At 32.3% G+C, this 14664-nt stretch overlaps 1 protein-coding gene across 1 annotated transcript; it reads right to left on the reverse strand.

Moving 5' to 3' along the window:
* Window positions 1–434: 434 nt before the first annotated feature.
* LOC132718835 (uncharacterized) lies at window positions 435–6498 on the reverse strand. The gene is made up of 5 exons (XM_060702576.1): window positions 6434–6498; window positions 5633–5748; window positions 3658–3843; window positions 1815–2017; window positions 435–508 (listed from the first exon to the last, which is right to left on the reverse strand). Exons 1-5 carry the CDS (start codon window positions 6459–6461, stop codon window positions 478–480), a joined length of 564 nt encoding a protein of 187 aa, XP_060558559.1. The 5' UTR covers window positions 6462–6498; the 3' UTR covers window positions 435–477.
* Window positions 6499–14664: the final 8166 nt, after the last annotated feature.

Genomic DNA, 14664 nt, shown 5'->3' on the forward strand with positions numbered 1-14664 from the left:
AAGGGGGAAAAACCCCCCAATTTACACATTCCCACAGAAAATGTATTTTTGGGTGGACCAAGGGGGATTAATTTAATTAAATTTACCACCCTGTTTAAAAGGGGATATACACCCTGGGAAATGAAAAAAACCAAATTTTTCAGGGGATAAAAATTTGCCATTGGGGGGTCCCCTTTTTCATGAAACTTGTTTTTTTCAATTCCCCTGTTTGATAACTAAAAATCAGGTTTTTAAATTGGAAGGGTTTTAGTTGCCGTCCCCTATAAATCAACCCTCTCCTTTAAATTTCATGCAGCAAACAATCAAAACTGATGTAACATAAACGAGGAACAATTTTAAACATTTTTTTTGAATTTTCCCACCCAAAGTTTTTCAGGTTTGGTCCCCCGTAATAGTCTGGGGGGTTTTCAAAGGGGGACCCGAAAGGGTACACTTTTGGGGGCTGGATGTCTGATGGTAGACATCAGGTTGTGTCAGTTATGGATCTAGTGGCTGGTCCATACTTCCTCTATAACATATAAACATTGTATTGATGTATTTTATATATTTCATGTTTGTATTTTATGTTTTAAATATATGTATACATGTATAGATGGAACTAAAATAACTTGATGAAATGAAAGTAAAATATCAATTAATGAAAGAAAAGTACAATTTCAATTAATGAAAGAAAAGTAAAATTTTAATTAATGAAATAAAAAGTAAAAATTCAATTAATATAAAAAACTATAAGTAACATACATATCAATTAATGAAAACAGGTAAATTACAAAACTATCATTTAATGAAATAAACAGTAAAATATCAGTTCATGTAAAAATAAAAGTTAACAGTTAATGAAGTAAAATGTGAAATATCAATTAATAAAAATCAATCAATATCAATGAAATAAAAGTAAAATACTACATGTCATTAAAAAATGAAAGTAAAATATCAGTTACTAAAATAAAAAGTATAATATTAGTTAAAGAAATAAAAGTAAAATATCAGTTAAAGAAAAAAGCAAAATATCAGTTAAAAGAAATGAAAGTAAGATATCAATTAATGAAATAAAAAGTATAAACATCAATTAATAAATTAAAAGTAAATTATCAGTTTAAGAAATAAATGTAAAATATCAATTAATGAAAAAAAGTAAAATATCAATTAATGAAATAAAAGTAAAATATCAATGAATGAGATAAATGTAAAACATTAAAATAAAAGTTAAATAGGATAAAAATAATAAAATTGAAGTAAAATTACTTAACATAATATAATCGTATAATCAAAATATCAATTAATGAAACAAAAATTACATACTAACTTGTGAAGTTCTTAAAATCTGAGGGGGGAAAAGGCAATGATATCAAAAAACAATGAGCAGAATTTCACAAGAGAAAATGAAATGTGGAATATCTTTCTGCAATGAGTCAAACCTTTCCTTTCTACATATACACATGTAGATATCTTATATAGTATATTGTAAATCATAGTACACATGGTTGCTGTACATGATTGTCATATTATTCGTCATATGTGGATTATAAGATCTAGATGGCTTGCTTGAGAAAAATAAAAATTTACCTCCTAGTAAATTAGGTGCCGTAATGACAGATCTTATTCTATGCTCCACTAAAGAGCAAGGCTATCCTTACAATGATTTACTATAATTAATTAATTACTATTAAATTATTTGTGGCCACTTCCGAGTGCAATGTAGTGCATGTTTTATTACACAATTGAAAAAAAAATGTGAGATTTTCTTTGAATCAAGAATCAACCTAAATGGACATGATATCATAAAATGAAAGTCCGTTAACAATGAATCATACCTGGATTGACCTATAGAGCCTCTAGTTCCAGGTGTACGAGGGGTTTTCTTCTTGAATGACTCTCCCACTTTCATCTGTGGTGTTTGAAGCCTCTTTGGTTGATATTTAATCTCTACTTTCTGGCATACACTCCTGACATCCCCGCTCAACGTGTCCTGGAATATCCTCATTATACTTTTCATCTCCTCTAGTCGAAATATTGACTGAAATAAATAATACCCCAGTCAAGTCAAGTAATATCTTATTATCAAGCTGGGAATGATAATACTCAAGTCAAGTCAAGTAATATCTTATTATCAAGCTGGGAATGATAATACTCCAGTCAAGTAAAGTAATATCTTATTATCAAGCTGGGAATGATAATACTCCAGTCAAGTAATATCTTATTATCAAGCTGGGAATGATAATACTCCAGTCCAGTCAAGTATTATCTTATTATCAAGCTGGAAATGATAATACTCCAGTCAAGTCAAGTATTATCTTATTATCAAGCTGGAAATGATAATACTCCAGTCAAGTCAAGTAATATCTTATTATCAAGCTGGGAATGATAATACTCCAGTCAAGTAAAGTAATATCTTATTATCAAGCTGGGAATGATAATACTCCAGTCAAGTAATATCTCATTATCAAGCTGGAAATGATAATACTCCAGTCAACTCAAGTATTATCTTATTATCAAGCTGGAAATGATAATACTCCAGTCAAGTCAAGTATTATCTTATTATCAAGCTGGGAATGATAATACTCCAGTCAAGTCAAGTATTATCTTATTATCAAGCTAGGAATGATAATACTCCAGTCCAGTCAAGTAATATCTTATTATCAAGCTGGGAATGATAATACTCCAGTCAAGTCAAGTATTATCTTATTATCAAGCTGGGAATGATAATACTCCAGTCAAGTCAAGTATTATCTTATTATCAAGCTGGAAATGATAATACTCCAGTCAAGTCAAGTATTTTCTAATTATCAAGCTGGCTATGATAATACCAGTTCTCAGGGGTATTCAATATAACTCAGACTAAATAACGTATTCCGGTAAAACTGGACAAGTTGCTTGTTAATTAAATGCTAAAATCTCGCCTTTTCACCTAAAAAAATGAACTTTAAAATGCTTAAGTCATCTCTTCATACCCATTTATATATGAATGAAAAATGTAAGAATCAGCAAAAATAAATGCAAGCGTCTAGCAGTACTGCTCCAATCCTGTATTGATTTAAATTCATTTAATATACCTCTTAAGGTTATCTTATCTTTAAATATTATCTTATGAATAAGAAAATCTTCAAATCAACGATTTTTGTACGGAAAATCAAAAGTAACATTTAATAAACATCCTTTTTTTTCCTTTAATAAATATCTTATCTTTAAAAAATCTTTGGAAATGACCATGAAAGGTTAAAAAAAATCTTAAAATGTATATTGAATACGGGCCTTGAAGAGCTTTTAAAAAAAGGGCCCCATAAACTAAAGTTTTCAAAGACTGGAAATAAAAGTAATTTAAAAAGAAAAACAAATTAAATAAAAAAATTAAATTTTTTTAAAAAAATTTATCAAAAATGAAATGAAATGAACAAAAAAATAAAGTGAAAAAAAAAATAAAGAAAGGTGAAATAAAAAAAAAATGAGGCAGTAATTTAACCTTTTAAAAAAAGGGCCAAAAAATTTATGCCATGGTTAATGAACTGGTAAACTCAACAACTTACTTACATTAATATTCAAAATGACTGACATAAAACATATGGAATATAGACTAAAGAAAACCAATTTGACCATTTCTTAATTAAAAAAAAAATAAAATGCACAAAATAAATATTTTTAAAATTTTCTTTCATTTACCTGATCTTCAATAGCAAGATATGGTTGTCCAGAATCTGGGTCAAACTCGAGGGCAGACTTTAGTTTACTCTCTATATAATCTGTTAGTGACCTTGCAGCCATTGTTAACCTTGCCTCGCATACATACATCAGTTTCTGATAGAACGCCATCACCATCTTAGTAACAGCTGATTGTTCTACTACATTCTGTATTGAAACAAAGACAAGCGGGTACAAACAAATTTTTATAGTTACAGCTTCGGAACTTAGCGCAAATGGATGACTTATATATTGTAAAAAGGCTGTGTTCCATTAAAGTAAAAGTTTGTACCAGTATTAGCTTGGAAAAACCCTTATTTGCAGAGATCTGGATCACAACTATTTTGACAAAATTCTGATGACAACTATTTTGACAAAATTCTAAGTTAAAAAGGAGCATAACTCCAGTAATATAGCTTTCAAAGTTATGCCCCTTGTTTAAAACTTAATATGCATCTTATCATAATGAAAAAAAAATCAAAATTTTTCCAAGTTTCAAGTTTATAACTTTTGCAATGTTGGAATAATGGCTAAAGTATTCACTTAAAGGTAACAACGACAATGCCACAGCAATCATTGTTAATAGCTCAACTTTTTCTTCCAAACAGTCTAGCTAAAAATAAAAGTACTTATATCACTTTGCATAAATCTAAGCACAGAAGGCGCTGAATTTGTTTGGGTCTCAGAATGTCAGAAAGGTGAAGGTTGTGAGATTATAAACCAATTTGTTTTTGTATAGTGCCACCAATGCTTTCCGGTGTTTTTACTGTAGTAAATTGGCTATAAGACTAATTGCAACACTGGTATTCAATTCAATGTTTATTTCACTTAAATTTTTTTTTTAAAAATGAGTTGCCTCAACTGGGATTTGAACTCCAGACCTCTCGATTTCTAAGCGAGCATGCAAACCCCTTGGCCACGGTGAAGTTATATGTCAAAGGCCTGAAGAAAACCATATCATTCTAAATTAGGGTTTGTAACTCTTATTATTTCGACGCTAAACCTGTTGTTTAACACAGATGTAAATAATCATGGAGCTAACTATAAGCATGTACATCTATAAAGAATAAAACAATATTAGAAATCTTCGACCATTCGGGAACTATTTTGCGCCTGTCATTTGACAATCTTTACGCAGTGATTTCCCCTGAAATTTTCGGCGTTAGTGTACATATAAAGGGAAGTAACCGCTTCAAAAAAGCGGACTACTTTCGGCATTTGCAATTAACAGCATCAGGGTCTGAAATGTCGCTGCCATTATTTGTTTGGTCTGATGACCCAAACAAATAAAAATGCTTGATTTAAATGTTATGTTACCATTGTCAGTGACAATAAATTTATACACATTTAATTCACAGTCATGTTATGCCAATGTATGATTCCGTTTAAAGAAATAAAAAGCACCAGAAATGAGGCATATATATATATATATATATATAAACTGTATTAACATAGATACATCAGGGGGTTGCAAGAAGAGGGATGTGCCCCACTTCTGTTTGGGGGGAGGGGCTTTCAAGGAGGGCGGCAGTTTCCCACATCGCCAAGAAAATTTTGGACATGTGAGAGGCTAAAAAGGACCCAAAGTGGATCATAAGGAAACGTGTAACCAACGCTGAAAAGCCTTTGACTCTATCTCAATCCATTGAATAGTTGCAGCACTTTGAAATCAATTTTGATGGAAAAGATCAATGCAAAATAGTGATTTTTGTCCCCTCGTTGCCATGGTAACAGGAAATTTAAGACTGAGCATATTGTTACAAAGATAATGGTCCAGTCAACATTTGTGCCAAGTCTGATTTGTATTGAAGCAGTTTTTATAGTTTTATAGCAATTTAAACTTGTAACGGGAGACTTTTCAATGAAAACAGCATGCTCATGCAGTAATGGGCTAAAAAGACAAATTATAGGTCCTAACTTAATCACCTGTAGACATCATTAAAGGAAGTATTTTTACCTTACGACCTTTACCCTGTGAGCTGCCCCTGCTACCTTGCCTACTTGTCTGTTTCTTGTCATCTACTCCAGTCTGTAGACAGGTCAGTACTAAATCTTGTAAAACCTCCATCATTCCTGGTGAAACATATACATGTACATGTATAAAAATAATGGAAATCAAGGTTAACCATAGAAAATTAGAGCTGGATGAGAAAAAATTGCAGCTTGAGTTATGCATGAACCCACAACATGTACAATAAATCCATTTCCTGCATGCACAAATATAATTATGGCAACTTATTTACTTTCTCTCACAGTTTGCATTGCACTATGAAGGCCATATGGCAATTGTCCAGCTTCACTCATAGAGAAAGAACTTTTTCATGTATTATTTTGGACCAAACAGCCACCTAAAAAAACACTTACATTCCCTTAGCTAAACAACTACCTCACATGGAACGATCTGAAGTCCCTGCCAAGTTTTGAACCTATAGCAACCAAAAGCATATTTTTAAGCTTTATTTAATCGTCAAGACTAAATGTGCCGATAATAATCCCGAACAACCATAAAAATAAAACAACACTGAAGTGAATTTCAGACGATTTTTTTAAGACTGGTCAGATGGCTTTATAAGGTCTAGTCAAACTGCAAGTCTGTTAAGATTGTTCTTTAATGTCTGTTCAGTCTTGTCTATAGAGGTGGCAAAGGTCATTAATCAATGATGACCCTCAAAATGATAAATTCATAATAAGTTGTTTCATTTCTGGCCTTATGCAATAAGAATTAACAAAACAAAAATCCAGTATCTAATATGATTACCAACAACATATTCTATTTGTCCAGCCATACAGTGTAAAACTCTCCAACAATCTGCATATGACTCTGATCCTAAAATAGAAACATTAAAACATGGAAGTGATACACGCCAATTATAGATGAAATACACAGACTACTTTCATCTTCTATTCAGCCATCATGTCTTACATTAAAAAAAATGGAAACTTAAGATGTTGGTTTTATTCTTAAATATTGGCAGACAATTTTAAAACCCTTTTTATGGAGTCTGATACAGAATGTACTACATTTTACAGGCCTTATGAATTCAGTACCTTACATGGTACAATCATGTTAAATTATCAACAGCATGTACAATCTAGTATAACGGGTGTATAACTTAAATACAATTACGTTTTGTCAAGAACTGAATTGCGACAATGTAGAATTGTCAAAATCTAAATACATGTACATCAAGGAAGTATTTTGTGAGCACTAAATATATTAAATATACATGTATTCATAGAAACTGTATCACTTCAAATTTTAACAAGAGTATACTCCACAAATTGTGCACATATTCCTTCATAAGTAACTGTAAGTACAACCTCTGTTAGCTTTCTTTTGCTTAGTGAACAGGCTCAATCAAACCATCCTGCAACATTTTCAATTTATGCCGTGTTAAACTTTCTTCAGGGATTCTGATTTTCTCTATCTAAGTGGCCTTGAACATTTTTACTTTGTAAGTTTTTAAATCACACTTTGAGTCCTAGCCAGGGTGGGATATTTCCCGCTGCATTTGTACCTTTTTAGCGGATTGAAAGTATTTGAAAGAATCACAGATATATAAACAAATATTTAGCTCCATGAAAGAATGAACATCAATTTTAAATGCAAGCAGACTCTGGTGAATTGAGTAAAAGTGTGTAAATTCTGTTGCTTAGAGTTAAGTGTAAAACGTTAAATGAGCCGCGTCACGACAAAACCAACGTTATGCATTTGCGTCCAGCATGGATCCAGACCAGCCTGCGCTTCCGCGCAGTCTAATCAGGATCCATGCTGTTCGCTAACCAACCTGGATCCTGATCAGACTGCGCAGATGCATGCTGGTCACAAACGCATAACGTTGGTTTTGTCGTGACGCGGCTCAAATCATCTTTTACCTGTGAAATGAGATCTCGCAGTAGTAAATGGCGATAGTAATTTAACCAAACAGATTTCCTCAAAGATTCGTACATGTTTTTCTCGATAAAGTTAGTGACTGCCCGAACATTAGCAATACTCATAGGATCACTTCCATGTGGGGGACCACTGTTCTGATAATGCGTGTTTCAAAGAGAAAATCATGAAATACCAGAAACTGGTATATAGCATGACAATGGTAAAAGGTGAAAACAATTATATCAAATTCTAAAAGGTTAACTAATTGTTATTGTAAGTTACTTATTTTCTGTAAATCATAAGGTGTCAAGTGCTGTGTGGCAGCTGTAAAAAAATTGCCCCGTACTCACTTCAGTGTTGTTTTATTTTTCCGGTCCTTTGGGGTCATTGATGCCAGCACTATAAAGTGTTGAGAATTGAGTACCTCTCTTAAGTACAGCTCAATCCGGTGTTTGGGGGCGTGAGGGATGTTGCATTTAATCATTAACCTTCATGCACAATGCAATGTTCATGTAATTTTGTTGTGATTAATGCTTCCGAGCGATCACTTTGTTTGCAGATTTTAATATTTTCTTCATTTTTTATTCCATGACACTTTCTTAACCTTACTGATTTAAAAAGGAAAATTACCATACATATATCCATACATTAATAACTACAAAAATATGTATAACTTGTCATGCGAATATAAAACATTTAGTTTATCATACGTAACCTGTTAAACTTGTATTTGTACCCGGAAGCTAGAAGTATCGTAAAATCTAGGAGATCACATGACGAGACTAACATACCCTATATTGGTTCATCTTTGAAATTGAAAACGTCAATTGTTAATGCAACAGATTTTTTCAGCAATATGCTTAATTTGAAATATTTTTTCAACAAAATGCTAAATTTGAGGGATTTTATCATCAAAATGCTAAACTTGAGGGACTTTATCATCAAAATGCTAAACTTGAGGGACTTTATCATCAAAACAGATAAACAATGATAAACGTTAGAAATTCTATCATGAAAATGCTAAACTTGCGGGATTTTATCATCAAAATGATATACTAGAGGAATTCTGTCATCAAAATGCAAAACTTGGGGGGATATCATAGATTCTTCCCAGATAACACCACAAAAATCACTGCTTAAATCTTCAAAACTATACTTGACAGTGTTATAGATCAGTTTCCTGTCTCAAAATGTATAGTTTTGTTATTTAAAATAGCCCATTCTGCGTTTTTAATACGGTGATAAATACTATAAAATGTGTTATTTATACAACATAAGATGTAAAATATTACTTTAATCTTGAAAGTTTTTTTTTATTTTGCTTTAAATATGTTTGCGTACCTGGATGCAGCTTTAGATGCTTAAAATATTTTTTTATAAAAAGAAATATGTCAATGTGAATCATGAGCAGTAACTTTTTGAAAACAATCTAGGAAAGTAATGTTTCATTTTTTTTTTTTGGAAAATTATGTTTGTCTTTTATATAAACAATAATGATGTTGATTCATGTGATGATTTACATTTATTTCACACACATTGCGTTGTTGAGGTATCTTTGTGATTTTATCATTTCTCTATGTGTAAGTTAATGTTCTGTTTTATACCATGTTTTATGAGAGAAATATAATTATGATGTATCATTTGGTTTTATTGTGGTTTATTTCGTTTAGGCTGATTGGAGAAAAATAAAGGGGATGCAAAGACATTTTTGTGTACTTTTAGTATATGTTTATATTTTTGTGCAACAGAAATGATAATCTAACCCCCCCTAAAAAAACAAAAAACAACCACAACAACAAAAAAAACAACAACAACAAAACAAAGCAAGTACAGTTTTTGTAACAAATTTAACAGTTAAACGGTCAAGCAAAACTGTTGGCAATGCAGTCCATGTGGAATTTCGCTTTTTGACTTTTCACAATGCTGGATAGTAGAACAAAACCCTGGATAATATTATTATTTATTTATGTTTACTGAGTGGAACTATTCAGTGAGAGTTAATGCTAGAGTTAGGGTCTTAGTCACCGACTGTAAACCATAATCAAGAAGACATATATAAAGTTTTAAACAAGAGTTGTCACGGGTAGCAAGAATGTAAACTGTTTACACGGCCACTTAACAACCATAATAACGTTTATCCGACTGTACGTTTTATAATTATCCCTCGCCGAAAGACAGCGGGGATATAGAAATAGTCTCGTCCGTTCGTCCTTCCGTCCGATATTTTTGTCCGGAGCATATCTCAAAAAGTATTTGAGGTAGCTTGAAACTTCATAGGTGGATAGGTCACATTAAGGAGGAGTGCAGTGCACAAGAATGATAACTCTACCCTGCATAATTTTAAGTTATTGCCCTTTGTTATTTTTGAAACTAAATTTTTGTCCAGAGCATAACTCAAAAAGCTTATGAGATATCAACATGAAACTTCATAGGTGGATAGATCTCACTCAGGAGGTGTGCAGTGCATAAGAATAATAACTCTACCATTCACAATTTTTGAATTATTGCCCTTTGTTATTTTTCATACATACTTTTTCAAGTGAGTGGAGCATAACTCAAAAGTCTTTGAGAAGTCAACATGAAACTTCATAGGTGGATAGATCTTAATGAGAAGGAATGCCTTGCACAAGAACAATCACTATTCCCATTATTATTTTAGAGTTTTGCCCTTTGTTAATTTGCATACTTTTTGTCCGGAGCTTATCTCAAAAGTGTTAGAGGTATCAACATGAAACTTCATAGGTGGATAGGTCTCATAGAGGAGGAGTGAAGCACACAAGAATGATAACCTACCCTGCATTATTTTTCAGTAATGGCCCTTTGTTATTTTTAGCCACATATATATATTCACATCACTTCAGCCATCAGTTTTCATTGCCAAAAGACCTCTTAAAATTGAATTATTCTGCTCTACAACATATATATTCATCCAATGAGCAAACATTTTCGGCGAGGGATGACCATGTTGACATGGCTCTTGTTAAGATTTTTATTGGTAAGGTAGCACATTTTGTTTGAATATTTTAATTACAAAATATATACTGTTATGGACAAATTGATGTATATAAGCATGCAAACAGAAAAAATACATCTAAAATAAAAACAAACCGTCATTTCTTGTCATAAAGAAACAAATGTAATTATCTAAATCAATCTAAAATTTCTTCACCTGTTTTTGTTATACTTTCTAAAGCCCGCCCAACTCAATTTAAACAGATAAACATGTGTCACAGGATGGACGGACAACAGCAGACAATACGATAAAAACAACAAGAACAATTAGACAACTTTATGATTTCCAAAAGAAATGAAAATATCTACAAATGGAAAAATGAAATGAAAATAAAATGAATTGAACAGATTTAAGTAAGTCCTATACTTTAAGGAAAGACGTACACTTTAAAGTATGTCCTATACTTTACACTTAGAGTAACACGTTGCAGTGACACACTTATGAAAAGACACCTATCTCAATATTATCCCTGCAACCTCTACGCTTGCTCCTTTGTGAAGAGTGGGTCATTCTGATCTGACACAAGAATGCGCCAGAAGTCACAAGAAGAATACAAAAATAGGATCGTCACTCGGTACATGCTGAGCGATAAATTCTTCAACTTTAGTTGCTCTATGTAATCGTCAAGAGCGTAGCTCCTACCCTCCTAGGTTTACGAGTAGTTATACCAGGCATTAACTTATAAAATATGACACTACAACGCATTGGGCATAAAAATGCTCCCTGTGGTATACAATACCTCCGCTGGCTCCTGCAGTAAACGTTTTAAGTAATAAAGATTAGGTGTCACGGTAATCACTGCTTGTCATCGAATTTCTCACTGCAATTAATTATTACTAATACATTTGTAATATAACAAGGTCTCAATGATATTGAAATGTATTAATGATATATGAAAGATGTTTCATTAATTGATTAACTTGATATAAAGTCATTAATTGATTAACTTGATATAAAGTAATGACACAATTGAATAATTATAACAAGTATCTTGCAGCTAGTACAAGTTTACAATAAAATTTATAAATAACACCGCATACATGAGGTGTATGACAGACAAAGACAATAACGACGTTCCATATTTTTTATGATACACCGTATAGAACCCTAACAATATACAACAAGTGCATGCATATACAATTTAAAAGTATTGTCATGTGAAAAAGACTATATTCATTTCCTTCAATTAATATTTGAAAAGCAAAGCAATTTACGGCAATCTGTAATGATGAAGTTGGAATCATCTGCACTTCCGTAAAAGCAAATACGAAAATTTAAAACCGCTGAAAATAAAATCGTATGAAAATACGAAAGCAAAAATTTAAAACTGCAAAAAAATAGCCAAAATCAACTCAAAATATATTAACTGAAAAATAAAACTAACGTCGCATACCTAGATCTAGCGAAATTCACTTACATCTAAGTAAATTGTGCAAAGAAATGCCTTTTAGGTCATTTTAGGAACATTTGGGATGGCAAGTTCTCTGCCATTTGTCATTATCCTCAATTTCATTAAATAACTTCTACTTCTAAACCAAATGCTGGATTTGAACAAATTTTACAGTAATGATTCTTAATTTGCCCTCTACAAAAATCATAAAAAATGTTCGCAGTCTGACGCATAAGTACATTGCGGATAAAAAAATTAGCAATAATAATACAATTAATAAAAAAGAGAACTAAAATGGGATCTTAAAAAATTTTCTCCTGACACAGCTTATTATTTTATCACTGAAATAAATTCAGTATACAAAGACACTTATATCTATCTTAGTCTATTTACATGTATATTACAATGACATGTTCAACATCAATAATAAATTGCCATTCTTACATCCAGTTGTGTAATTCTACTATTTTCAGATGCTTGCAAATATTTACACTTTCCATTTAGGAATGACTGAATTTATTAAATATTGAAATCATGTTTAACAACAAATATTTACACATATATTTTGATGTTTAGCAGTACTGTTCCTTTACATTTATATGTCTCTCTTTTATCACAATTTATAATTTTGTTATTTCCATTTTACAAATGACTGAATTTCATTAAGTTATAAGTTTCTTTTTATCTTTATAATTAGAAATATCTTACATATATAGACCTTTACAATGTAATGTTAAGCAGGGCGGTTCCTTTAGTTTTATATGTCACTCTTCCATCATAATTTACACTTGAGTTATGTCCACCGCTTTGTGGTACATTCTATGCCCTGATATTTCCAATTACAGATAGAAGTGTGCAGATATGAATCTTTGCAGCATTGTTTCTCCTCCTTAGATTTAGAGACATCAAATAACACTGTAGAGCATCCCTTACTCTACCTTCTTGTTCCATACACATTCCGAGAATATTGAAAGCTGTTTCCCGGTGTCCAAGGTTTGGCTCGGTTATTATGGTTCTGAAAAGTTTTGAGAGAGCAGATTGTTTTTCAATATTTCTCCCAAGATGGCAGTAAATCTTGTATTGTAGAAAGTAGAGGTAAGGAAGAGAATCGACCACAGCATTATCTATCCATTTGTCATTTTCTGTAAGGAATATTCTATCCTCCGGTGTAGAGTTTATCATTTCATATCTGAGTTCAGTGGGTACACAGTGAATTTCACATGGCAGAAATGTGACACATAATGCAATGTCATACTGTATGGCATCTTCATTATAATTGTCACATATTGCAAGGAATCCTTGTCTTAGCGCTTTTTTTATCAAAGTTATAACAACAACAACAGACTGGTTCAACAACTTGCAGATCATAGCTTCTCTCAATCTCACTGAGAACCAGATCAGCGTTTTGTATTTCTTGTACACAGTGTAAGATTGAAGCTAGTTTCAGTTTACTTGATGCTACATCTGTATTCAGACCAAGTGTGATGAGCTTAAGGGCATCAGCTGATACAGTGTTGTGCTGATTGATGTTGATGGAGGCCAGCACAGATCCAAGTTGTGTACAATACATTGGCAAAAGAAGTTGACAGGCTCTCTCAACCAATCCTTCATATTGGAGATTGAACATACTTGAAATACAGTTTGTCAATGTATGTACAGCTCCATTAGGACTTTTGTCCTTTAGAGTGGAACTATACAAAATACGAAATTTTGAAATTCTGCTAGCTGTATCATGTAATAGACTTCCTGAAATGTGTTCACTTGTCTTAAATGGACATAAGTTATAAAACTTGAGATGAAGCCTGGAACCAAGATCATCACATTCAATACCAAGTAGTGCCACTCCTGCACTGTTGATTATGTTGTTGAGTATTTCCAGGATATATGGTTTGACTACAGGTAATGTCTTACCCCTCATCAAATTGTTCTCAGGTATGATAAAATGTGGACAGTTTTCATTAATGATATTGATATACAGGAGATATAAACACAGTGATAGACAAGACAGTAAATTGTTTTCTCTCCAGATGTTAAAATGTGAATTGGCAATACAGTGGAAGAGTACAGTTTTACATATGTAACTGGAAATCATATCTTCATATTGTGGCTTAATGAATGATTTTATAATTATCTTCATCAATACATAACAGCGAATCTGTGTTATATTCAAATTTAACATTTAACACCTTTCAGCTAAAGATGTTGATATTTTCCACTCAAGTTGCTCATGATCACTCCCTCTACATCCAACAGGAACAACAAAGCATCCACTTCTACTGCAATATTGTTTCATTTCAGCAGACGGCCATTGATCTTCACCTTGTTGATCCAGCCATTGTCTAGCTTGTTAGGCCATGTTTTACAATGTAGAGCTGCCACATAGTCCGTATTACAGTAACCATGAGATCCTTGATCTACTCTTGCTGGTCCATGTAATGATAAATTGCCGAGATATTCATCAGAGCAAATAGATTGGTTAAGCGGTACTTTCCTGTTCTGTCTCTGAAGAAGTATTGATAAGATTCCCCATCAGCAGGAAGAGGAGCATCAGGTCTTAGCAAATGAAGTAAACAATATCAAGGAGATACAGAATTATCTTGAATCATCAATAAATTAGGTTCGCCATGTATCCATTCACACCAGTCTTGAATTACAGGCATATTATTTGGACAGTAAAGTATATCTTCGTCCGAGTTTATCCCTATGGTAGTT

This window comes from Ruditapes philippinarum, unplaced genomic scaffold (assembly GCF_026571515.1).
Source record: "Ruditapes philippinarum isolate M1 unplaced genomic scaffold, ASM2657151v2 ctg9851_1_1_1_1, whole genome shotgun sequence".
NCBI classification, from domain to species: Eukaryota; Metazoa; Mollusca; class Bivalvia; order Venerida; family Veneridae; genus Ruditapes; species Ruditapes philippinarum.